Raw genomic sequence first — 27,901 nt, forward strand, 5'->3', positions numbered from 1 at the left:
GCACACAGGGACTGCCGAGACCTTTAATGCACCAGGGAAACATTTTTAAAAAACACCAACACGCTGTTTTAAAAATAAGTTTGACCTAAAAACACCCAATGGACCCTCTTTATTGCCCACCGCTTGGCAGACATGGCATCCATTTAGTCTGTAATACATGCAGGATTCCAATCTTGACAAAAAAAAAACATAATGGATGCTGAGGACTAGTACAAAGATTATGGACACCCTAGGCAAACGATCAACCTACCACCCCCCCAATACCCACACCCTCACACACTTGAATTTTGTAAGATAAAAATAATAACTTATGTCCTCCTCGTTGGCAGGTAAGGCTACAGTCCAGATGATGTCTGAAGCAGAACATTGACCCAGGGGAAATAGCAGGATTTCTAGAGGGTTCCAAATGATAGATTTTAAAAAATGGCAAAAACAATAAACTTGTGTCAATAAGCCAGCAACACCCCTACCCATCTCCCCACACATTACATTAATACCACCCCCTCTCATTACCCAATAAATCCTTCACTCCTCTCCTCAGAAATTACACCTATACCACACCCACCCCTCTCCCCACACATTACATCAATACCACCCCGACCTCTCTCCCTACACATTATACCAATACCACCCTCACACACTTCACTAATACCACCCACCCATTTCACCACACATTACACCAATACCAACGTCACCCCTCTCTTCACACATTACTCCAATACCAACGTCACCTCTCTCTTTACACATTACACCAATACCAACGTTACCCCTCTATTTGCACATTACACCAATACCAACATCACCCCTCTCCCCACACATTACATCAATACCACCCCCAATTGAAAGCAAGGCAAAACGTCATTGTTACGTTGTCGGATATCGGATCTTGCAAGCTTTGGATTTTATAAGTACCGCCCTCCACGTCGATCCAACGCCATTTCACAGAGGGACACAGAAGGGTTAGCACAGATCTTGGCAGTCTCTAGTTCAGTTGGGCAGCGTCATAGGTAGAAAAGAAAGAGGAGGGGTAGAAGTGCTCTTCAAAGTCTCCAGTGATATTCAGGAGAGCTCCATTGCTTATTGTCATTGCTGAGAAAGAAATAATAGTTCTGGCAGGCTTGTTCTTCTAAATCTGCAGTCACATTGTACTGTGTTATATAAGTAACATACAAAGAGGAGAGCTCCATTGCTCCATTGCTAATTGTCATTGCTAAAATGCAAATAATAGGGCTGGCAGGCTTGGTCTTCTAAATCTGCAGTCACATTGTACTGTGTTATATAGGTAAAACACAAAGAGGAGAGCTCCATTGTTTCATTGCTAATTGTCATTGCTGAAATACAAATAATAGGCTTGCAGTTTTGGTCTTCTAAATATGCAGTCACATTGTACTGTGTTATATATGTAAAACACAAAGAGGAGAGCTCCATTGCTAATTGTCATTGCTGAAATAGAATAATAGGGCTGTCAGTCTTGGTCTAAATCTGCAGTTACATTTTACTGTACCATAACTCAATCAGAAACAGGAGAGGTGGTAGGGTTCCATACAGAAACAGAAATTGTAATAATAGGACATACAAAAACAGAAGGGGTGGCATTGTTCCTTTCACTCTCCAGTCTCAGTCATGATGATGCTAATCCCTCTACCTCATGTGCTAAAGTCTATGTTCAAATGCATAGTGGTTTTAAGCCAGGGAAACAAAAATGTAAATAAAAAGCTTTACCTTTGTAAAGAAAAAAACACCTCTCTAATAAAGGTTAAAATTTACTGTAGAAAAACATAAAATTGTCAACATGCCATTCTACCCAAAATATTACCAAGCATACCAGCATCAGCTAGCTCCCTTCTCTCAGCTAGATCTCAGCACCTGCAATCTACACTGTCGTCATATTCACCCTCATCAGTGTGTGCATCATCCTCAATCAATACTAATTCATCCCTGCTGGAATCCACCATCACAGAAATCGGTGTACTTTGATGTAATTGCTGGTAATGGTCTTCCTCGTGTAATTTGAAGTTCATTTTACGGAAGAGCTGTCACGATTTTTGAGCAATTCTTTTAGACCAGACCAAATGTTAAAATGTTGTGCAGACTCATCTGCATGACCACTTGGTGTCTTGGGAAAGCTACATTTTTTCCTAGCAGCAATTTCCAGAGAACTGAAGGAGGAGACGTCATTGTGACATGTACCAGTTGAGCTGTCAGCTTACTGACCAGGAGCTCATTGTATCTCTTGAGATCTGGGTCAGTTGGAAAGAAAGAAAAGACATATATCTTAAACCTAGGACCAAGCTCAGTTGCCAAAATGTATGATCCGATTTCAGGATGTTGTTAACTTTTGGATCCTGGTGAAGCGAATAAAGTACTTAATCTACAAGTCCAACATAATTAGCGGAATTGCTTTGTTTCATTTCCTCCTCCAATTTCTCTGGCTGCTTTTCAAAAAGTCTAATTAGGGGAATTACTTGACTCAAGCTAACAGTGCCTGCACTTTCTTCACAGGTGACTGCTTCGAGTAGTTTCAGCAACTTATACAACACGGAAAGTATTCTCCACTGCGCTTGACTAAAGTACATTCCCCCTAAATTCTATTCTTCTTGCAGCTGCTGAATTCTCCTACATGCTGTTGCAGAATCCCGAAAATTACCCTAAATATTTTGGGACACAAACAGCATTTCCTGCATGTCATTGTCATTTTTTAAAAAGTTCTGTAGCACCAAGTTGATTGTGTTTGCAAAACAGGGAATGTGATGGAATTCCCCCCCGCTGTAATCCTCTAACAATATTGGTGGCGTTATCAGAAATCACATATCCTCAGGAGAGTACAAATAGGATAAGCCTTGTTGCAATGACATCCCTTTATTTTTCAATCAGATTGTCAGCTGTATTACCTCTGACCTGCGCCTTTTCTCGCCTCTGATAACCACCTCTCACTTCCGCCTTCAAGACTTCTCCCGTGCTGCTCCCCACTTATGGAATTAGCATGCTAATTACCATGCTCAATCAGACTTTCCCACAGCCTTCAAATCTTTAGATGCTCTTTGAAAATCCATCTCTTTTTTAGAGGTGACCTTATCATCGATAACACTATTCACACTAATGCACCCTCACAACTATCCTAATCTCCACTCTGAGCCACACTCGCTGCTCTTGTTTCAGCTCTGTCCTCTTCCATTTAGAATGTAAGCTCTCTAATGAGCAGAGTCCTCCATACCCTTTGTTTTCATGTCTCCATTTATTTTGTCTGCCTTGTCTGTTTTTGTTTAATGTATGTCCTTGTCTTCCCTACTGTACGACGCTGTGAAGCACTGTGGTGCCTTACAAATCTATGATAATAATAATAATAAAAATAATATGCCTCTTAGTGAAGCAGATGATACACAGAGTAGCCTGCCTCTGAAAAATGCAATGTTCTTGGGTGCATGCTGCTGCTGTCCCTGCTGGTGAAGGCGAATCACCAACCCAGTGGGCTGTCCACATATCTGTGGTTAAGTGTACAGTGGGTAGAATGGCGTTTTGCAGCCCAAAAATTACATTTTTACGAACCTTCTGGTAAAGGTGAGGAATAGTTTTTCTAGTAAAATGGTGTTGTGATGGAATTTGGTAACGGGGACAGAAGACCTCAAGTAACTAATAGTGGATATTGGACGCAGATCTAATACTAGCATAGTCCTTATGGCATCTGTGATCCACTTTGCGACTGGGTGACAGCTTTCATACTTGCTTCCTCTTGCAAAGGATTGTTTAACAGTCAATTGTTGTAAACTACTAATAGTCTTCTTCTTGGTCTGCCTCTGGGTTGAAGATCCACACCCAGCAGCAGGAGCAGCAGCAGTGGTCCTGAGGAGTCCTGGATAGAGGAGGAGTCATCTCGCTTTAGAAACTTGGATGCAGGACTAACTCCAATCCCTTGTGAGGATATGGATGATGAATGTGTTGGGGGTGTATATTGCAGGTGCTGGGATCTAGCTGAGAGAAGGGAGGTAGCTGATGCTGCACTGTTTGTTGTTATTTTTTAGCATAAGTATCTGATCTTCGCAAAAGCTTTCCATGAACTCGCTTCAAATGGCATAATATGGATGAGGATCCTAGATGGTTAAGATCCCTACCTCTACTGACTGTGGCTTTACAAAAAGCTACAAATGGCTAGACAACTGTTGTCAGGATTTGGGTTTAAATAATTCCACACATAAGAGGTGGATTTTTTGGTCTTTGGATATGACAATGGCCTTCTTCTTATCACTGGCAAGAACTGCTGCAGTCTTTGTTTGAAAGAGTATGTAAATAATATTGTGATCTGTGAGGTGGTCAAAATTGACTGATAATGATTTGAAATTATTGAGGGTAATAATAATGTAGGGGGATAAAAAAAAAGCAAAAATATGTGATTTTAGCAAAAAAAAATAGGGATTTTAGAAAAAAAATCGTGATCCAAAAAAAACACCAAAACCAAAACACGCAAGGGCGGTTTTGCCAAACCCAAAACACGAAGTTAATCCAGATCCAAAACCAAAACCAGAACATGGGGGTCAGTGAACATCTCTAACCAATACCAACGTTACCCCTCTTTTTGCACATTACACCAATACCAACATCACCCGTCCCTTCATACATTACACCAATACCAAAGTTACTACTCTCTTCACACATTACACCAATACTACCACTATCCCTCTCCCCAAACATTACATCAATACCACCCCCACCTCTCTCCTCACACATTACACCAATACCACACACCACATTAATACCACCCACCCTTTTCACCTCACATTACACCAATACCAACGTCACCCCTCTCTTCACATATTACACCAATACTACCACCACCTCTCTCCCCCCACATATTACATCAATACCACCCTCACACACTACACTAATACCACCCACTTCTTTCACCACACATTACACCAATAGCAACGTCACCCCTCTCCCCACACATTACACCAATACCACCCTCACACAATACACTAATACCACCCACTTCTTTCACCACACATTACACCAATACCAACGTCACGCCTCTCTTCACACATAACACGAATACCACCCACACTTCTCTCCCCACACATTACACCAATACCACCCTCACACAATACACTAATACCACCCACTTCTTTCACCACACATTACACAAATACCAACGTCACCCCTCTCTTCACAAATTACACCAATACCAACTCCACTCCTCTCCCCACACATTACACCAATACCATTGTCAACCCTCTTTTTACACATAGCATGCAAGTGCTGGCTGGCAAATTTAAGTCTGGGGGGCAAGCACAAAGCAGTGGTCCATCATAAGTAAAACCCAAATCCTCATAATTAACCACCCTCATAATAAACCTTTCATTAACCTCTTCAAAATCAATAAATCTCTCATCATCATAATAACTTATTTCTCATCATTAAACTCTCCATCATTACTTAACCCCTGACATTACAAATTAACTCTCTTAGAATCATTAACTCCCACATTATCCCCATCATAATTAATAAACCCCTCCTTATAAATATTAATTCCTTTAGCCTCATCATAACAGCTCCTTCAACAAAATTAACTCCTTTATATCCATTACCCCCTCAATTATTACCTCCCTCAGCCTCACTGAAAGTGTCCCATTAAGATCATTAACCCCCTCACCCTTTAAATTGGGATATAGTTGAAATGTTGACAGTCATGTCTACATGTTCATAATGTGGACATAGTTAAAATGTCGACATGTAAAATGTAGACAGTGGGCCCTGGGTGCCAGGGCAAGCTGGCACTTCTGGTTCCACAAGTGTCAGCATGCCCTGTATAATTACTACTAACACACCCCCCCTCCCCAGGGGTTTGGGAAGAGCCCTAGAGCTATCAGCAAGGTGAAGGGCACATTTTTTATTTTGGCAGTCTTGACCTTCCTGGAGAATCCAGTCCCGTGATGACCAGCCTGGGAATGGACTGGCATTATGGCAGGGGACACCATGCTACGGGTTTCCTTGCTATAGCACTGGCAAAGCCTAGTGCTGCTACTAGTAAATTTGGGGAGACCCATGTGTTTTGTCCCTTCAATTTTTCTAGTACCAGGCTAGGCTGTCAGCACTAGGGTTGGTTAAGTTGTTTGAGATGAGGGGTGGGGCAGTTTGGATGCTGACATTACAGTACTCTACACATTTTATGTCAACATTATGAACAATGTAACTGTCGACATTTCATATCCAACCCTTATAATTAACTCCCGATGATTATGCCTAACTCCTTCAACATCAACTTCCCAATAGTTATATTATATTCTTGCTCCACCCCCACTAACCTGTTGCTACTCCTTTTTCCTGTAGTAGTCAGATGGGAACTGATCACATCAGTTCCCCTCTTTGTGCTTTCTCTACCACAGCGCGCCTTGCAGGCCAATTATACAGTTGCCTGTCAGCATGAGCAGCCAGATGGCTCTCTGTGCAGGATACACTCCGTGCATGACACTTAGCCTGGAGCATTTTCTTCTTTCTGGGAGTCTTTCTGGGAGTCACCAGCACTCAGTGGAGCCCCCAAAAGGCCTGCTAAGAGCTCCTGCTGAGAATGACTTCTTAACAGCCGTACGGTGATATTTATAATTGTGAGACCTCCCACGCCCTGAAATCAAGCAATTTTCGTTCTATTCCAAGCTGCTTCGTTTCTTTATATAGGTGTGGCTGGCAATACTAGGTAAAGTATAAAAGTATGCTGTAAGAGTACATTGCATCCAACTATAGACAAAGCCCATAATCTCGTCTCCCTTTTGGCTTCACATCTACAAGAGGTGGGTCTCTGTGCAGGGTATGACCATGAAATCGCAGGCTCATGCTAGGGTCTAGGCGGCCACAACAAATGCTACAAGATTTATACCAGTGCTCCTCAACCGGTGTGCCACGAGATGTTGCTAAGTGTGCAACGGCGCCTCCAACAGGAGGAAAAGCATAAGATTTATGGCGGTACATGCGTCATAATATGGTTAACTGGAAGACATTGCCTTAAGGAAATAATTTCACCATTTGTGCCATATGTTTTCTTTGTAAAATATTTTAGTTAAAAAAAGAGTTCATTATTATTATTATGTTACGGGGGTTACACTTTATGTATCGCTTACGTGTGACATTCCCACAAGCGTGTTCCTTATCTCTTTGCTGCTGTCGCTGCCAATGGCGCTTACAACCAGTGGAATTGGGCTTGTTTTTTTTCAAGTTGCGTTATTTTTTTGCAGGTCACGAGTTATTGGGCGGGATATACGGCTTGCAGGTTACACATTTGTCGAGCTCAAGTCTCTCTCGCGTTTGCTTTACGTAATGTATGATTGTCTGAGACACTGCTAAATTTCTTCCCCTCCTCTCTCCCAAGTATATTCCTTTCCTAACTTCCCTCCCACTGTACCCAGAAGTTCTGCTCTCCTTCCTATATATCCTTTCCCTGGGTATGGAGCTAGCACTGCCCCTTACCTGTTACTTGCTGTGGTTATCCTGTTTTGGTGAGTTTATGTTCATCCATTTCTTCATGTTCAGTTTATGTTCATCCATTCCATCATTTATGTTTAACCACTGATTCCCTCCAGCAGTCTCTTCCTTTCTCTCTCACATTAACTGTAAACAGACAGCACGACAACGTCAACAAGCAGTGTCTCTCTCAGTTCCTGGGCTTAAAGTGCCAGCTCTTCGGTACAGGCACGTCTGCAGTCACTTCCTATAGAACGTTTCATATTGTGCAATGAAACTGGTGTACGTATCAGGGTTCACATAAACAGGGCTCAGCCTGAAATAACCTGCGAAGTTCATCATCATTATTTAGGCACATAGGCATATTATTGTTTTTATACTGCACAAATAATCTGGTGTCCAGCTAATAAGAATGAACAGTATTTATGCTAGCTGTAGAATATTATTAAGTATTTCATGTATTTGTGTAATTAATGGTACCACAAGCAAGGAAGGAACTTATGTCTGAAGACATGACAACCACTGGGGCATGTAACATTCGTGTCTTACCTGACAGACAGATATCACATTAGTTGTAGTTAAAAGTTAATATTATAGTTATAAGCTAACATAGTTAATATTAGTTATAAGAAAACAAAATGTTATTAGCTGTGATGTTAAATTTATCACATAAAAAATAACAACTAAATGTAATTCCTGCGTAAGCACTTTGCAATTCCTGCTTTTTTGTATATTTTTGCTTTTGGTGTGCTGTGGAATTCTGGGAAGGGCTTATGCGTCCAGAGGGTGATCTGATCTACACAAATACAAGCCCAAGGCATTTGATACGGGACCGAACCTGGTGGCATATACCCTTTTTCCCAATCTGTCCCTGGACCCTAACCCTTTTGATTGCTTTATTGAGGCTGTTTCCACACTCTTTTATGCAGAGCAGAAAAATTCATCCTTCATTGAGAAGCCCTAACAGGAGCAAACCAAGTTCTCAGCTCTGGACTGAGTAATGCTTAAAATACTTATTGTTGAAATCAATGACTCAGAGGGCTGCCATATAAAGGGAAATTAACAGATATCTTTTCCCCTAAATAGGAGCTGTTTACTTGCAGATTGCTCCTACAGGGCAGTTTAATATTCTCCCTAACCCTTTTCTGAACGCCAACACAATGCCTGCATTATTTATGATTCAAATCCTTTCTTGTTGCATGCTATATAATCATCACTTATTTATTGTTTTAATCTGAGAAGAAATATGCATGCTGTTGCTTCACATTGAATAGCGAACTTGGTACTAAGCATTATTTATTAGTAAATTAACACCATTTTTATGGATATAATATAAACTTCTTGGTGCATGCTTCATAGTTTTTACAACCACCGGTGTCACCAGTTCCATAGGGAACCGGTGATTATAGAAGGGCAGATATATTTCCTATTCCCAGTATAGCCAAAGCCTAATTTGGTCCTCAAGTTTATCTAACACATCTAATCTGTAAACCTTATTGAAGGGGTTTATCTTCCCACATATAATATGGTAGTGATATTATTATATATATAAAGTCCTGTAAATAATTATCTGTATACACATTGAGCTCTTAAATCATATCTTATAACTGGTGAGTTCTGATGTCATCACGCATTGTTCATAAGAAAACTCATAAAGAATAATGCACATCCTACTGTAAATTATTATGGATATTGTGTCATTTTGAAAATCACTTTGAATATCGGTGACCTCAGGGGCGCACGCAGAGGGGGTTTCTGGTTCTCCAGAGACCCCTCCCCTCAGCGAAGAACGGTGGCTAAACAGTGCCCCTACATAGCGGCACTGTACTATACAGCAGCCGCGGCGCTGTCGAAGAGGCGTCCGCGGCAGTGCTATATTGTAGTACAATACAGCACCGCCGCGGACGCTTCTTTGACAGCGCTGGGACTGCTGTACAATACAGTGCCGCCGAAATTTAGCTGCTGCGCATATGTGGCCGCATTCGCAGCAGCTCTCTCTATATATCCTGCGTGCGCCCCTGGACCTGTACAAAGCACTTGGCCTACTTCCTCTTGCTTTTATATGATCCCACAACTCCTCTGTGACTTATAACATCCATATATTTTGCAGTAAGGCTGCATTATCGAAATGTCTGCTTTAACTGTCAATTATGTTTATAGAATGCCGCCTTCCCCTCATGAGAATGACACTGAGCATGGCTCACTTATTACTTAGGAAGGCAATTACCAGCTATCCCAGCTTCCTATTGTTGGTTTTTATTTTGCAGGATGATAACCCTTTAAACACAATTAAGTAACACAGCATTTAATGTTGCGGACCTTGGTTCCTGCAAGAAATGCTTTAAGGTAGAAACCTTTGTTTACAGTTATATATTTTGCACTGCCAACTAATAAACAAATGATAATATATTTAAATTATTTTGTAAAGGTATCTAAGGGAGTAGAGGTATGCTGTTCAGTCTCTGAATGAGGACCATAAGCATTGCTATAGTGTGGGTTGTGTGTAGGTGTTCAGGATGTCATTCACAACCAATCAATAAATACTTGGCGGTCACAAAATGCATGGACGCACTAAAGCAGAATGTTTTACTGTCTGATAAGTTATTTGTTTTGTATAGTGGAGTTGAACCAGACAGAACTCTAAATTAATGGATGTACAGAGAACAGTTACAGCCAGATAAGTCATTCTTAGGGGCCGATTCAATTTGGCCGCATTATTCTAGGAATAACGCGGCTGCGCACTATTACCGTTACTATGGTAAAAGTGCGCAGTGTAACCGTTAGTACGGTTATTTTATTGCTGCTTTTTGCTCACGGCTCTCGGGGGCGTCAGCAAAAATCTGGTTTAAAATTACCGTATTAAAGGTAATAGTACTAGCATCACGTTAATCCTAGACTTAACGTGGCCGAATTGAATCGGCCCCTTAGTGTATAATAGTTCTTATGTCAGTAGTGATTTACTTGATTTAGTATTTAAATTTAGTTAAGGGTAGTAGCACAAAGGCAATTTTCACACTAGTGCATTTTCCGTTTCAGAAGCGATTATGCCTAATTTTTATGTCATTCTTATAACAGCTGGAAAAGTACAGCAGATTTAATTCTCCAAGTTTGTAATGAGCGCTTAAAACGTTCTGTGTAACAGTATCTGCTCAAATATAATAGATTTCAAGTGGATAGCATTTTTATTGAGCGCTTTGCACACTTGTCAAACATTCAGCTGTCAGCATTTTAAAACCTGCAAGTGATTAAAGCACTTGTGTGTGATACCCTCTACGTAGTGCTCATACAGATTAATTATTTCAATTTTTAATCATGGCATTTAAATTGCTTGCATGAGCTTTGTTACACCAAATAATCTGTCACCACCTAAAATTCCATGAATTATGAAATGCAAAAAATAATTTCACTCAACTCTACTTGCAGGAATTCCACATTTACTCCAGGTTTAAAGTAATTAAGTTGAGGCTTTCTGCAGAGAGCAGACATAGGCCATCACATAAAATTGTGAATTATATAAATTGAAAAAAACAAAAACAAATAGAAGGCTAAACTCATACACAAGCAGTAATTCAATTGCTGGCGATGTGTCGCAGAACACTGCCTCAATGCGCACATTGCCCGCCAATACGTTCACTTTTCCTTCGCATCTCTATGGGGGAAAATGAGCGGAAAGTTTCCTGAAAACTCTGACGCGATGTTTCTCCACAGAAGCGTCCAATTGAATTGAATTTCCCCCAGTAGTTTGAGGAGTACCAATAAAAAATAAAATGTTGAACTTATAGGACAAGTACAGTTTAATAACAGCAATTTTTTCTTGTCTACAAAAATCCTCAATCCCTTTCATAGTTCAGATGAAAACAATGCTGCTTCTTTTAACCATTGCGCTGACAGAAAATGTAATGAATTAAGCATGCACAATATAAGTACATCCTTATTTCATTCACAGAAACTCCAAAAATGCAGATAAAACACTGTAAAGATATTTGAATGAGAATGAAAGTCCAAAACATTTCTAGTTTATGCATTGCAATAACAATGTCAAGGTTTAACACAGTGCCTTGCCAGTCACCTTGGGAGAAGGAACTCCTGTCAATTATTTTTTTTAACTTGACTTTGGAAAAGATGAATGTAGGAAGCAGGCTTATTCAGTGTGTGTGTGAGTGTGCGTGAGTGTGTGTTTACAAGCAGGACTGACTTAGTCAGCAAATCCTGCTGTGGAGTGTTTCAGCCAATGAAGAGCCTCCCCAGCCTGCTTGAGAGCTTCAGAGTTGGAGCAGTACGCTTGCAGTAATGGGAGGCTGATCTTCCTGCTGCCGATGGCAAAACGATGGGGTCTGTTTCCAGAGGATACTTGGGTTTCCCCGCCATGCAGAGCCCTGGAGACATGACTGGATGTATCTGCAGCGTAACCTGCCCTGTGACTGATAGCAGGATCCTCATGGATTGAACAGTCTGCCCATGTCCCTTCATTTGAAGATGAAATGCTTTTCTCGTTACCTGCCTTACATCTTCAGACCTCCAAACACCATCCTATCTTCCAGCTGCCACACAGAAGGTACAGGTCATGAAAGGGTGGGCATGTGGGTGGGTGTGAAAAAAGTGGAGGAAGCCTGACTTCCCAAAGATCTTTGCTGACATTGCTGTTCGGCTGTCAGATGACAGCCATTTCTGCCAGGATCCTGTTTATGAAATAGGCAGCCCTTGCAGGCAGCTAAACCTTTCATTTAAAACCATGTTAACTATTTGCACCAGACCTTGCACCTCCTAGGAACGACGTTGCCATACAGAAAATATTCACAGTCGTCTGCAAATGTTTGTGTTTACCGTAATGTTCATTGTATCATAATTAAGTTTACTTTAATGTAAGCCCCCAAGTTGCACACTTTACAGTGGACGCAGTTTGTCACTGTCTAGTTAATTCAGTTTGGATCCCCAAGCAGCTGATTTGGAAAAAGACTAAAGTATTTTTATGATGCAGTGTTCTGAAAGAAGTTCTAGATTCCGAAACAAAAGTATGTTTACTTCTTGCAGTGTGATGTACAAAGGGCATATTGATCTGTACATAAGAGCATTGTTTTACATTTCTCGTAATAATGTTATTTATTAAGACTATGACTAATTAGTCATGAAAATGCAGGGTAGATTTTTGCTGTATTAAGAGTAACAGGAAAATGTAGGAGGCAGCTGTATGTAGGAATCCAAGAAAATCCTACACTTGTTCAAAGTTAAATGCCATTCAGTAGAATTTATCATTAGTTTGATACAGTTTGAAATACTGGCATTGATTCTACAAAAATAAATTTGTATTTAATTATCTTGATTAGGTAGCTCCATATAGCTCTATATAGAATGTGTCTAAATTAGAGATTAGATTTACTATAAAAAATAGAGAGCATCCTGTTTACTGTAAATGTGTCAGTATTACTTTCCTTGTTTTTAGGAGGCAGTTATCTTGCATCATGAGTTCTTTCACAAGATCAACAAACCATACTGCATGAAAGTGTGTTGAATAATTATCTATTTTACATTGGCTGAAGCTGGGTACACACTACACTGTTTTCAGCAGATTATCGGGCCACTCAGACGATAAACGATTGATTGGCCTGATATCATAGTAGTGTGTACCCTGGAACGATGAACGATCATGCTGTTCCAAAGCACAGATCATAGTTTGATCTGGTTGGTCGGTTTGCTTAAAATATGTTGTTCAGCTATGGACAATGTCGGTACAATTCTGCAGTGTGTATGCAACTGCAGAATTTCCTCTATCTTTCCCTCCTTTTCAGGGCCGGATTAAGGGAATGGAGGCCCGCGGGCTAAGAGTACTGTGAGGCCCTCCCAGCAAAGGGTACTGTGAGCCCCCCCCCCCCCCCCCCAATATATATAATACAGCATTATACAATAGTCCTATTCCTTGTGGTCCAGATCCGACCTTTCTTCACTGCAGGCTGCAGTAGGAGTTCTTCGGACACTCCCTGTAGTGCTTCCGTGGTGCGCAATAATCTCCTTGCTGAGGAGAACTCGTGAGAGTGAGACTATCATAGTCTCACTCTCACAAGATCTCCTCAGTAAAGAGATTACTGCGCACCGCGGAAGCACTACAGTAACAGCAGGCAGCTAACAGCATAACATTTGCTGTTAGCTGCCTGCCATTCTCCATAACCTGACAGTCGGAGACCGGGGCGGGGACGATGAATGCCGGCCACCGGGTTAATACGGCCCTGCTCCTTTTATATTTAAATTTCCCTCTCCTTTTCATTTTATCCTTGTTTTTGTCCTGCCACCCTCTACTCCTCCACTCACTGCATTCCTTCCTTTCCCTGTGTCTGTCCAGCCTGTAACCTCAATGTAACCTCAGCAGCCAAGTCTGAGCCCATGCTTCTGATTCTGACTCCACACATGCCAGTGGCGGATCCAGGGTGGGGCGATTGGGGAGATCGCCCCCTCTAGGAGGGGCTTGCTGCCGGCGGCTGCACACTATATGCAGGTCCGTTCGGCAGAGACAGGCACAATTAGAGCGGCACATTCTCCCTGCCTGTCTCTGCCGAACGGACCTGCACATAGTGTGCAGCCGCGAGCAGCCTCAGCTGTCAAAAAGGGGGCGGGGACTAAATCGACCCCCCCTCCCGTAAAATAAAATTCTAGATCCACCCCTGACACATGCTGCATATGCCAGTCACCCGATGTGACTTGTAGAACTACAAGCAGGGTGGTCGCTACAATTAACTCCTTCTTTGCCATTGCTCATGACATGGGATTTGTGTGACCACCTGTCACCGATCTTGCCTCACCAGACTTGTTAATCCTCTGAGTTGCAGTCGACTTTATGGCAGATGAAGAGCACAGATTTGAAGGTTATCGGCTATAGTGTGTACACATGAATCGGCATGCTGATCGGGACTTTTGTTTTTTGTTATTGGTAAAGTTGGTAAAAATATTGTATCGTTAGCATTTTGTTGTAGTGTGGACCCAGCTTGACACTGGAAAGCAAGATTCCTCCCCCCCAAATTATACTACTAATTTTGAAATAAATATTTATACATACAATCCTAGCATGTCAAAACAAACAACTGGATAACTCATAAAATGGAAAACAGTCACAATAATCACAATATAGAATCATGTATGTATGTTTGTCCATGTTTACTTGAGGGGGTGCAAAATGTTTGGGGGTGCCCTGTTGTGATAGGGAGAGGTATAGTTTTTTTTGTATTATATTATGTATTTTGTATGGCGCTGCGGAAACCTTGAGGCACCATATAAAGAATGCTAACAAAAACTGAAATTCATTGTAAAACAAGAGAAAATAGTTGTTCTCCAAAGTAAAAAGAGAACATGACAGAAAAATGTAGGAAGGTTTTAATCTTGACGTATTCCCATGGTAAATGCTGAAGACATTGAGTCTTCCTTGGGTGAGCGCTTGATGATAAGCGAGTAGGAGAGACAAGGATGGCGACAGGTGCAGACATTACAGCCTCCTCCCCCTCCAAATCTTCACCCTCAGTGATGCTTGTTCATGCCTCTGTTCTGCTATACAGTTGTGATATTAATGACAACGAAATGAGTGACTGTGACCCTTTTAAAAAAACCAAACAGAGCGGATATTAGGAAACACGGGAACATAAACATTGATGGGGGGTGAAGGAAGTCAAATTTAAAATGAATGATATTTTTGTCTTTGCCTACCATATATTAGCCTGGCCTGGAAAGTGAGCGGCGTAATGAGTGTATTAGCCTTGGGCGGAATGATTAATTAGGCTCTGGTGACTACATACATATACAGATCTGTCACCTGAGAACGAGCAATGTCTATCTTGCTCTTTTAGACATAGTGCACCAATAGGAAAATAGACCTTGAGACTGGAGATCTCAATAATCATTATATAACCACTGGGGACACCTTTGGCCCTAGGATGGCAGCACGGTGGTTAGCACTTCTGCCTCACAGCACTGGGGTTATGAGTTCAATTCCCGACCATGGCCTTATCTGTGTGGAGTTTGTATGTTCTCCCCGTGTTTGCGTGGGTTTCCTCCCACACTCCAAAAACATACTGGTAGGTTAATTGGCTGCTATCAAAATCTATCTCTCTCTCGGTCTGTGTGTGTGTGTGTGTGTGTGTGTGTGTTAGGGAATTTAGACTGTAAGCTCCAATGGGGCAGGGACTGATGTGAGTGAGTTCACTGAACAGCGCTGCGGAATCAGTGGCGCTATATAAATAAATGTTGATGATGAAGGATGTGCTCAAGTCCTTGGGCTTTATCACTTACTTAAACATGCAATTTTACTTTGTATGTTCTCCAGACCACTTTTGGATTTACATTTTTATTAGAACACTCACTAAGCCTTTTGCATCAAATGAATTATTTCTAATATCAAGCTATATAGGCCAAGTGGTTTTGCAATGTACTTATCCCCAAGTTCAGTAGCATATACAACAAGTTTCACTCACAAGCTCACTTCGTTAAGGTCATACCTAAACCACTAACCATTAATAAGGAAGAACTTGGCCCCTTAGTAGGCATCTACCCAGACTTCTGCCTCAAACATGCGGATCGATTCATTTTGTTTGAATACCCCAAAGTACAGTCATAATACAGTCTATTCTTAGATAGACCTATGCCTGCTTCAGGGATGTAAATGTCGTAATGTTAGCAGGTTGTCATAGAAGGCCAAAAGTATTAACAGCCTGCTCCATGGAAGGTTTCATGAAACCTGTTATGGGATCTCTGACACAGAATAGAAAAAGAAGGATCCCAATAAATGGTCTGATCCCACCATTAGGGACTGAGGAACAAGAGCACACTATACAGCAAAGTGGACATTTTCTTTTGGCAAACTAATACACTTGAGGATTCTAAACAGACAGAAGTCAGAAAATTAAAAACAAATATCATTTAATCATGTTCTTTTCAATCTGTGGCACCAGAGATCATAACATTTCCTTTTACTTGTCAACAGTTTAAGGAATCAATTTTCCTTTGCACTCCTTCCTCCATGAAATTGTAGTTGTACTGTTCATTAAATGGAGCAGGACCTGACGGGTTTGGAAAAATCAAATTGCATTTCCCAGTGATGTATGTGTAGTTATTATAGCTTCATTCGGTTTTGATTCTAAATGAAAATATAATAGAAAGTCTGATTTTCTTCATTCTGGTTTATGAAAAGCAGAATTAGCATTTGTTCTGTACAGGAAATTAAGACATTTCTGGTGCTTTCAGATAGATAACTATGGTATTTTATCACGTTAACTTCATGCAAACTGCAAATTGCAAGCTGGCTCAAAGAAGACAAAAGTTTAAAAATAGCATAGTACATTGGCCTTTAGAGACAGATGTGCTTAAATGCACAAGTAAGCATCCTTTCTCCAGTAAATAGGAAATGTGTAATTGGGTGCCAAAATCTAATAAGGCACAGAAAAAATATGCATGAAGCTTTAGTACTGTTTTACCTGTGTCAGGCAACTTGATACGCTTCAAGGGCAGCAAATTAAGTCCCACAACCTTCAAAAGAGCTGCACTTTACCCTTAATATTAGTAATAAAAAACAGCCCCAAAGTGATCATCACATCAGTCATCCCTAAATGCCCCTTAGACCTTCCACATGTGATTCAGACCCCCCAATTGCTCCAGAATTCCCCCAAATGCTACTCAGACCTCCACTTACCTTGTCACTCAGTTCAGAAGGAGGAGGTGAAGCACACAACATAGGCAGAGAATAAGTCCGTGTGGGGCAGTAGAGCTAGGGGCCACAGGTAGACACACCAAGCTGCTATCGCTATCACTGTTCCATACATTGTGCAAGTGAGTGAATAACACATGTTTAAAGTTATGCAAGAACTTGGGACATGCTTGTCCATTTATTGTATGGTGACATAGGATAAAAGACGAGTCTGGAGTGAATAATACCTTTATGTAATAATCCGTGGACAGGCATGGATTTATAAGCATGTAACTAAGGCATGTGCCTATAGATTAAAAGGGACATTAGCCCACTCACTCTATCATGAACTATACCCATTTATACCTATAGCCAATGAAGAGAATGTTAGGCACTGTCTGTGCATTCAGCCATTGATACATATGTTCCTTATAGTGCACGCGCTGACAACACTGCCCATATATCATTGGTAAAGAAGAATTCCAAGACAAAACCAACCTGTAATTATCAGGGCTGTAACTAGACATTTGTGGGACCCATAGGGAGGTTTTTTTTAATGGATATACTGCCCAGTAGTCAAATAAAACACATATATACATTTGCCTTTGACAGGGGTTGTAGGTTCCCTGAACTGTGGCCCCCATTGATGCTGCAGCCCCTCTTCTATGGTCGTTACACCTTTGCTAGACATGTCCTCCTCCCTGGTAGTAGAAAGCTGGCAGTCTAATTCTTCCACTGGAACTCAAAATGTTATCTCTATCCAATCTCTTTGTAAGACAATGTTATCTCCATGTAGATGGTCCACAGCAGCTGGTCACTTATACAGTGGTGGAGTAGGGGTAACATTGAGCTCCCCATGAAAGGAACTTCTACTTTTTTACTTCCCTAGATGCAGTAATTCTCCCTGGGTTGGGTTTTCCTTTAAGGGAGAACAAGGAGCACTAAAAGGAAGCCAGTGTAATCTACAATCCACCACATTCATTAATTGTTGAAATAAATTGTCAGGGAACGTTATAAAACCTATTATTTATTCTTTTACTTAAAATTATATTCGTAGCTGTATAAGTAGTGTTCTCAATCTTAAGACATACCATCCTGCAATGCCACTGTGTGCGTTTTATACCAGCAACACAGTTCTCCAGCAAAATGCCTTTTTGGACAGTTCCCTGGAATCATCAATCTTTATATACAGATGATTACACAGCTTGGAAGTGAGATTGATTACACCTGGAGAGAATGAACTAACTTTCATGTTAGCACGGCAGGTATATATGCGCTTTACGGTCTTGTGGAATGTACTTTAAAACTTGAAGCCAGTTTGATAAACATCCTCTATTATTCTGCTTTGGTAAAGAGATGGGCCAAGGAATTTCCCCAACTGAAAACTTTTTTTTTGTACTGCATCTATATTGGAGCATTTCTAATTTAGCCATGTGGAATATATAGGAAAAATTACCTTAATGTTGCTTGTAAAGCCAAACAAATTATACCTGAACCCACTTTGACAATATCCCCACCCAATCTACACATTGCTTAAGAGGAAACTCATTTTTGACTAGAGTTCTCCATGAAGTTGTAGTTGGGTTTCTCACTCTCACTCGAATGTGTGCAGGCTTTGACACCCTCTCCATCCGCTGCACTCTTAGCCTTGCTTGGTAGATCTGACACCCTGAGTAGTGTCCTTTTTCATCCTTTTTATTCACCCTTTGGTCTACAACAGCCCCTCTGGTGTCCTCTCTTGTTTAAAATAGGGGGCCCACATGGCAGCCTGGTGGCTTAATGGTTAGCATTAAGCTTCACAGAACTGGGTTCATGAGTTTAATTCCTGACCATGGCCTTAACTGTGTGGAGTTTGTATGTTCTCCCCGTGTTTGTGTGGGTTTCCTCTGGGTGCTCCGGTTTCCTCCCACACTCCAAAAACATACTAGTAGGTTAATTGGCTGCTATCACATTTGACCCTAGTCTGTCGCTGTGTGTGTGTGTGTGTGTGTGTGTGTGTGTGTTAGGGAATATAGACTGTAAGCCCCAATGGGGCAGGGACTGATGTGGTGAGTGAGTTCTCTGGACAGCGCTGCGGAATTAGTGGAGCTATATAAATAGCTGAAGATGATGATGGCTATTTGAGTTATTGTTGCCTTCCTGTAAGCTTGATCCAGTCTCCATTCCCCAGTGACACTATATAAACAGTTCCTGCTGATGATGACCCCAGTGGCAAAAATTTGGATATATTGCAAGTATACCAGATGTGAAATGTGCATGCATGCCTCTTATCATTGCCGTGAAACTGAGGGTCACTCAGCCTCCATGGTGATATTATAATAATAAATTGTACGGACGAACACTTTGTATCGCTGCTAAAAATCTTCAAAATAGTAGGGTCTTGATAAATAGACCCCATGATCAGAATTTTTAGTTTTGGGTGGAGTTATCTTTTAGCAGCTGACCTGTGTGTTCCTATGGTCTCTGTGAGTTTATTAATTTTATTTAATATATGTACAATTGCTTTCGGTTAGAGAAACTGCATTTCTGACACATATGTTCATTAGCATTATGTGTTAAGGTGTTAATTAGTCCCTGCTGTTGTTAGTTTTGCTGTGGATAAGAATCATTTATCAGAGCATTGTAAGGACTTGTTCACACTTAATTTTTTTCGTGTTTGTCTCCAGTGTGTTCATCCTAGTCAATAGGGCAGTGTTGGCTAACCTGTGACACTCCAGGTGTTGTGGAACTACAAGTCCCAGCTTACCCTTCCACCAATAAGCTGCTATATATTGGCAAAGCATGCTGGGACTTGTAGTTTCACAACACCTGGAGTGTCACAGGTTAGCCAACACTGCAATAGGGCCTTTTCATCAATAGAACCCTTTCTCCAGCTATATTGCTGGGGCAGCTGAGCAATACTTAGCTGCCCCTGTGTTACTGGCCCAGAGGAGTAAGGGTCTGCAGATGCGCATGCACAAGCTGACTATCTGACCTGTACTTGCACACTGGACCAGAGCCCAGATTTCAGGTCAACTAATATTAAAAGTTTGAAGATAGATATACAATATAAAAAAAAAAACTTATTTAAAAACCTTAGACATTAAAACAATGCTTTATTCACTGAAAAGAAAGCAATTTTTGAATGAATTTCATCTCTTATCACCATCTTGTGATAACAAATGAGCAGAACAGGTATTACGGTGGTACAAGTGCTGTTGTGATGCAAAGGCATGTGGAAGCCATTGCCAGTGAAAGCAGGTGAATCCTACCACCAGCTTGCGAACCTTTGTTACATAGGGCATAGTGGAAAAATGCCTTGTCTATTGTTTTTGCCAGCAATAGGACTTTTCCCCCAATTGGCCATAAGTGTTGAAGAAGCACTAGTACAGTACCACTGGTATTTGGATTATCTATCCTCATCAGAACCTCTCCTTGCTGCTCACATCTGACAAAATATATAGTGAATATAGAGACTGCCAAATGTGTGAAACACCTCTGTTATCAACAGCAAATATAATTATGCTGCTGATGATGATAATAGATCCGCATTAAACATTTTTCACTTATTGTTAACTTTAATATCAAAGTGGGGTATTCACAGTTTTGCATTTTTGCTTGTCACAAACAATGGTTTATTATTTATAATTAGATGAAAACTTATCATAAAAAATATATATATTTCTATATTGGTAAACCACCTTCCAAATGGACATTACAGGGGCGCACGCAGGATTGTCAGGGGGGGGAGGGTTTCCCCCCCTGACCAAAAAAAAACAAAAAACAACCACGAGTGTGCATGCGCAGCAGCTCCGTTTCGGCAGCACTGTACTATACAGCAGCCGCGGCGCTGTCAAAGAAGCGTCCGCGGTGGTGCTGTATAGTACAGTGCCGCTATGGTGGGCACTTAGTTAGTGCAGGGAAGGGGGGTTTCTGAAGATTCAGAAACCCCCCCCTGCGTGCGCCACTGCATTATACAGTATCTTGGAAACATACAGTAGATATCAACTCAGAGCACACCTGTGTGGAAAAGAACATTAGCTAGTTTGCCACTTATTGCTGTAGGCAAGTAGACCCCTGTCTAAAAGGCTCAGAACAATGTGAATGTTCATGTTTTTGAAGTTTATCTGCAATATGTTTTGATAATTGTTATTTCTATGGGTATCACTTGAAACATGGACTCCGCCCATCACAGATCCTCCCAAGAGCCCCACCATTGCCCTCCAGGTGTTAAGGACATTGCAGATAAAGTGTGCAGTGCGCAGGTGGAGGATGCCGGGGGGATGCTGGAGAGCTGCAGCAGTAGAGAGCGGAGTTTCTCATTCTCCATGTGAAGTAGAGTCTCTGACAACTGCTGTGGCTCAAGCCAGCCGAAATGACAAGTGGGTGGAGTCCATGCTTCAAGTGGTGCCCATATAGTTAACAAGTACCAATATTTTTTTAGTTAATGAGGTTAAAAACTGACATAAGTTTATTATCTTGATTGTTTCCTAAATTATAACTGTGTTGTGTTGATCCAAAGAGGAAGGGGGGGGGAGGGGGGGCAAATCGAATAACCCCAGAAAATCATCTTCCAATTTTAGCTCACGGTAAGAAAAGGGCTAGGGCTAGGGCTGTCTTCACTATAGCAGGGGGACCCCGAACCTGATGATAATCTGCTTTATTGCAGACCAGCTCAGGCTGAAGCTGGTTGAGGAAGTTGGTGGTGGTGGTAGGAGGCCACGCTGCCCAAATTTTTTAATTATGTATTTATTTACTAGCAGAACTTCTCCCATTTGAATAGATAATTAATTTCAGAGGGATTTGTACACACTGGAGACCCCACATGAATAGGCTTTTGGAATTTCCTTTATTATGGTTAAGAAATAAAAATCCATTTCAAACTAGTATCTGCAGGATGAGGAAAAATGACCCAGTCATTGTAAAATTATGTAATTACTACTATTGTTCTCAGATTTGCATTTGAACTGTGTAAATAACACTTTTCCAACCATATCACAATTAATAAAAGTTTAAGACAACACTATCAATCCCCAAAAATGTGAGTATTCTTTATTTAAATCCAGTCCTTAGTAGAGCTAATACTCCAGGTTTTAGTTGACCCCTATCCTGAACACAGGTGCATTCAAATGAAGCTCAGTTATTCAGCTTTAGCCACCTGAGCAAGCTAGGATAATGCTAGTCTGTTGTGTTACTGCATGTTTGTAGTTGTAGGTCCATCTTGTAATTATAGAGCAGATTGTGTAGCAATAGTAAAAGAAATACTACAAAGCATTTTGTTTTTAGAATACACGGTTTTTTATTTTACTATCAACATGAAGGCTTCTTGATACAACATAAGCAGCTCTTTAGAGAACACTTCCTTACTTTGCAAAAGCCACTTGGTGTAGTACAGTATAATGATTCCAGAACTGCGCGGCATTTTCATTGTGACTGAAGATGTCCACGATTACAATGGAACCCTCACTCTCAGGAAAAAGAAAAAAATGTTTCAGTACTCTACAGGTAAACGGGGACTGTGTTGTCAATGGATTTCAGTGTTGTTGCTCATGGTTTTCTCATTTAAGAACTATCACTACTATCACCAAGTCCACTCAGGTGCAGCATATTCACTTTCACAACATGTTACTATATAATACATTTTACATATAGGGGGAAAATAATAAATCAAAATAGTGTATACTTTAACTAAAAGTCCTATATCACTCCATTGAAAAACAAGGTTTTGTTTTTTTTTATTGTGCAATTACTTAGGTACTTAATATGTTAGATTAGTACTGTTTCTAGAACTGCTTGTCAAGAGGGTTAATCTGATTAAATTATACCATACTAAAGAGGAGGTGTAGTCAATTAATGTCATGAATGGTATCTTAATAAGCATGTGTGTGAGCATCATGAGCTTTCTGTCCTAATATAGGACTTTTAGTTAAAGTATATCCTATTTTGATTTATTATTTTCCCCCTAATAAGTAACATGCTATGTGTTATATAGTAACGTGTTGTGAAAGTGAATATGCTGCACCTGAGTGGGCTTGGTGTGGCCTGTACCAAGTTACTCTGTGTCTCACATAACATCTGTACCTTGGAAGGAGATATTTTTAAGTAAATGACAGGTGCACAACCAAATCACCAGGAAAGTCAGGTACCATAACTCAGGTAGGTTCAGTACATTATTAGATGACACATCCACAGGTTTTTGCAATATTGATCACCATCAATTTTGGTACCTACAGATCAGTGTTGCACTAAATATGCTGTGTAGCATATTGAACATTTTTTCAATGACCGTATTTATTCTTCTTGACTTGACTTTTGGTTAAAAAAGAAAAGTTGCAAACAATGACCTACTACCATTTATCACTTACAATGAGGTAGACAGGCAAACACTTATGGCGTGTGTGTTTCTTTCAGGTATATCTGAAATGTTCACCTTGCAATGCTCCATTTTTGTATGTGATGGTATTGATGTCCCTCTAATTTATCTCTAATTTAGTGCTAATCTATGTATAATATTTCCTTGCTTGAAATTATTTTGACTGCTTCACAGATGCTCATCTCTTGCAGCATTGATCCTTTGGGCATTTTATGAAGCATATGTTCAGGATGAAAGTAGTCAGCAGAAGTATTATGTACTTAGAAATGTAAATATATCTCAGTATTTTTACTACTTTTTTGATGCACTGAAACAGATGACAGCTCAGTGTTTTTGATCTAAAATATTCGTCATGTATATCCATTGAGGATAGAAATTTGGACTGCAAATGCGATAGAAGCATTTTAACTCTATGTCTTGAATTTATAAATATTGCTATTCTAGATTATCTATAGAAATACTCCATCTGTTCTACATATGCCATTGGAATGAACATGAGTGTTGCCACAAATACACAAGGGTTCATAGCGGTCACATTGCTCCGTGACCAATCATCCCTTGTCAGGTGGGCTAGCTTGCGCTCACGAGATGCCCCTCCCCTTGTAAGCACTCCCATGTGATGGGAGAAGAGTTCCTGTTCTCTTTTGTGTGAATGCATCACCTCTTATCTGGAAAGCACTGTATGTCTCAGCCCTATCTGTGCTGAATTGAAGATGTTACTATTTACCAGGTATTGGAGGAAATGCTAGTTTTAACCGGTGTTTTTTGTTTTGGTGTAGAGAAATGTGGAGGCTTGTGTTTGATAAAAAAAATTTTAGTTTATGTAAAATTACTTAGAATTGTTCCACTTTTATTCATTAGAACAACATATTTTGTATGTATATACTATGTTTTTTGTTTTGATGAACCTGTATTTTTGCAAGAGAAGATTTCTGTTATAGTAATTCTAATTCTGGCCACACATGATGTGTTTTTGGCAAGCCGTCTCAATATCGCTGCGTGTGTTGTCTTAAAACTACCACAATGTGGATGATGGATGTCCTTTGTGGGCAGTCATCTACTGACTGTCCCAATGTGAGTCGGCTTGATTGCCGAATTGACAAATTGGTCAGTTTGGTAACCCATGTGTGTCCTGATGCTCAAGCCAAGCAGCAGCTTGACCCATTTATTGAAAGCATTTACCAAGTTAATTTATGTCCTAAATACAGTATATAGATCTTCCTTGCCTGGAACATGATTGTATGACCTCTTTATCCCAATTGGTTACCTCAAATTCTTTAGCTAAATGTATGTTCAGCTATAAATGAGGAGAGGTGGGTTGAAAATAAACATGAAAGTCCAGGTCTATGATTTGTAGTATTTTACTGCTACCTAAAGGTAAGGGTCCTAAGATATGAGTTAGAAAGAATTTCCATTCTTTCTAACTCATATCTTAGGACCCTTACCTTTAGGTAGCTTACCTTTTAGGTGTTAATTACTCTTATTTTGAGCACTGGTTTATTTCTGGTCTGTGCAAATGGTTAGACTGGATGATAAAGTCAGGTGAAGAGCTCATGCCATTAGCTTCTAGGCAAGACCATTCTTCCTGAACAGGCAGCGCTACAAAAGACTGTTTTATAAGGGAATTAGCCTCGTAAATTAAGGAGCAGCAGCTTGATAAACCATTTGTCTTGTGTAAGTGGTCCAGTTGTGCGTCGTCCTTCTTCTGTCGTGTTGTAGGCCTTTCCTGAGGAGCTGCACTCTTGACATTGTAGGTCATTACTAATATGGATTTGGACTTCTCAAATATGGACTGTATTGTGCACTATACGTTTAATATTTTGTGTTCTTGGGTTTTCATTACATTTATTTTCACAAGGCAAGTTGCATTTGTCTTACTCTTTACAGCTAAAGAGTATAAGCAACAGAACAAAACACTATAATCATGTCCAAACGTGTTTTTTTTTGTTTTTTTTTCTCTTAAGAAATATTTGCAATTCTGTTTCATTTGTATAATAGTTTTTTTGATTTTGCTTTCAGGACTTGCACACAATTCTGTGTGGCTTCCTCTGATATATATTTTTCATGTTAATATGTGCCACTACTCTGTTTCTAGATGCTTTCATGAGGGCAAAATAGTTTTACATAATGTCTCACAAATACAATGTGTTCTTATTCCCATTGCTGGACTCTTCACTAACACTGCCAGTTTTGGAGGAGGATGAACATTTTTCTGCTGTACATTTCACCCTGTTACGCGCATACCAGGTTGTATTAGTCACTGTAGAAAAGGTGCAAACACACTTACAGATGGTTACTTCTATTGAAGACCAAAGCACCTAAAATGTAAGCTGATTGGGTATAAAAAGTGATCTTATATTGACAAATATTATAAATAGGTATTATAATATCTATCCTCTCAAACTGAGCTTATATGGGCTATTGTCCTCTGTCATTGGCAATTTTAAGCTCCAGAAATGCTGTCCCTACAATAAGGACACTGATAGAAATCTAATGTTAATGGGAAATGGTGATTTCCAATTACTTGAATCTTATCTCAAATTCAGATAAGCACCTGAAATAGAAAAATAATGATTTCCCAAGGTCATTAGGCAAGCCAGGATTAAGAATGTGGAATGTCACAGGTAGCAACCTGAACCCTTCTTATATCGCACGATCCCATTTTCTTATGTATGATTTCAGGCATAAGTGTGTGATCATTTATTGATGGAATACATTCATTTATTTTATGTATAAAGCAGAGCTTTAGGTCAGTGGTTCAATGTAGATAGGTGGTGGAATATGGGAAGAGAGGCTTTGGGCAGAAAATGTAATTTGGCTATGCCTGGAAACGCTATTCTAATAGTGGTACTGTTTTTTAACCTAGTGGGTTCCAGCTGTAACTTTGTTTTTTTTTTCTTCAGTTCAATGGGACTGTGCTGATAACCTAACTCTAGATTATATCGAAGCGGAGATGTGATTTTTGTTTTTCCCCTGCCCTCCCTTTTAGATTGAGAGTCAAGTGTCTATTTTTGTAAGAACACTTTTCTGGAAAGAGCACACTGCTGTAGCTGCCACCTTTGTTTCCTACATTCCCAATAATGAAATCTGACCCAAGACTAATGTCCATAGGCTGAATATTTGTAGCAATGCTTCAGACATCCAACAATACTAGTAGATGTGAAAAAACTATATTTTTAGTGTTCCTGAAACTGTTTTCTTGTATGTGGAGAAGAGAAACACACTGGTATCTGTTCATTGTGAGGATGGGTTTTACAAGACATGAGGCCTCCTCTGCTAAAGCTGACTTAAAATGACTTTCCTCTGCAAAGGTTTATACATTAATCTTGTTAGACTCCTGGGAATAGACAAAGCCTTTTCTAGGAAACAAATAACAATAGTGAGCTACCACTGACTCAGAGTCTCATGGTCTCATGTTTGCCTCATAGCTATGTATGTGTGAATGCACAGAGAAAAATAAGCAAATATTTAAAATCTGTCCCATGCATAAATATAATGTATTTAATATTGTACAATGTCACCATGCAAATCACAGCTGCCAAGATGACAAAGAACTTTTATTAAAGCTTGAATATGGGACTGGAAATGGAACAATCCTAATTTATGTTGATTATAGTCCTTGCTCTTGTAATTTTTTTTCTGAAAGTAGTTTGTGGGAAGGAATTCATAAACTGGAAAAAAGACTTGTAGGGTAGGCACCGTATCTTCAGGACAGAACACGTAGTATGTCACCTTGTATGATATTTAGATTCATCTTATTCTGCATAACACTACAGTCAGACTAGACCAAACATTAATTATACAGACCCTAGTAAAGCTGTATATAGGGTCTGTCAGTTGTTTGGACTTCAAAACCTTAAGTCCGAATAATGTGATCCTTTTAGTGGTCTATTGATCACTATACTTTTGACCATTCTTGTAACATTCCCCTTCTAGTACAGCATACCATGAACTGCAACCATCTGAATACATTCCTCATTCTCTTATCTCACCATACATTTGCCTTTACTTTGTCGCACTCCCTGCAATTACATACTCCTAAATCAGAGGAGTTGTATGTCTCAAATGGTTTCCTGTACATAAAGATAATTTATTCTAATCGCATAACCATCTCGTAGACACACAGACCAATCCTGTTCCCATGTGTCTATTTGAAATGAGAGTTAACAGTAACGTATAATATATTGGCTCCCAATGTGAAAAAAGTATTTATGGTTATGGATAAATCAAAGAAAAGCACATCTGCTTGCTGTTTTAAACATACTAATTTTCCTGTCGAAATATCGACTCCACCAGCGCTTTGGCTTGCCTGGTTAATTATTTTACATATATTCAGAACAGGATATATGCTTTTTAGCTTGCTATAAAAAGTGGCTTGTAAAGTTTTTTTGACGCAGGGACTCACTTGTTCACATGCTTTCCAGATGATTTTTTTTTTTTTTATA

The 27,901-nt window shown here is 40.1% G+C and overlaps 1 protein-coding gene across 4 annotated transcripts in view; it reads left to right on the plus strand.

Annotated features, from left to right (window-relative positions):
- Positions 1–27,901, plus strand: part of PPP2R2B (protein phosphatase 2 regulatory subunit Bbeta) — a 286,470-nt gene that overhangs the window by 29,870 nt on the left and 228,699 nt on the right. The window contains exon 1 of one of the 4 annotated variants that reach the window (XM_075209659.1): positions 11,680–12,001. The exons of 1 other annotated variant lie outside the window; for it this stretch is intronic. In XM_075209659.1, the coding sequence (XP_075065760.1) occupies positions 11,905–12,001 (97 nt within the window). In that variant the 5' untranslated portion in view covers positions 11,680–11,904. Of the gene's footprint in view, positions 1–11,679; positions 12,002–22,288; positions 22,589–27,901 lie in introns of those variants that run through there. 2 more of the 4 variants (XM_075209658.1, XM_075209657.1) reach the window with 2 other exon arrangements.

Source organism: Mixophyes fleayi, chromosome 4 (genome assembly GCF_038048845.1).
Source record: "Mixophyes fleayi isolate aMixFle1 chromosome 4, aMixFle1.hap1, whole genome shotgun sequence".
NCBI lineage: Eukaryota > Metazoa > Chordata > Amphibia > Anura > Limnodynastidae > Mixophyes > Mixophyes fleayi.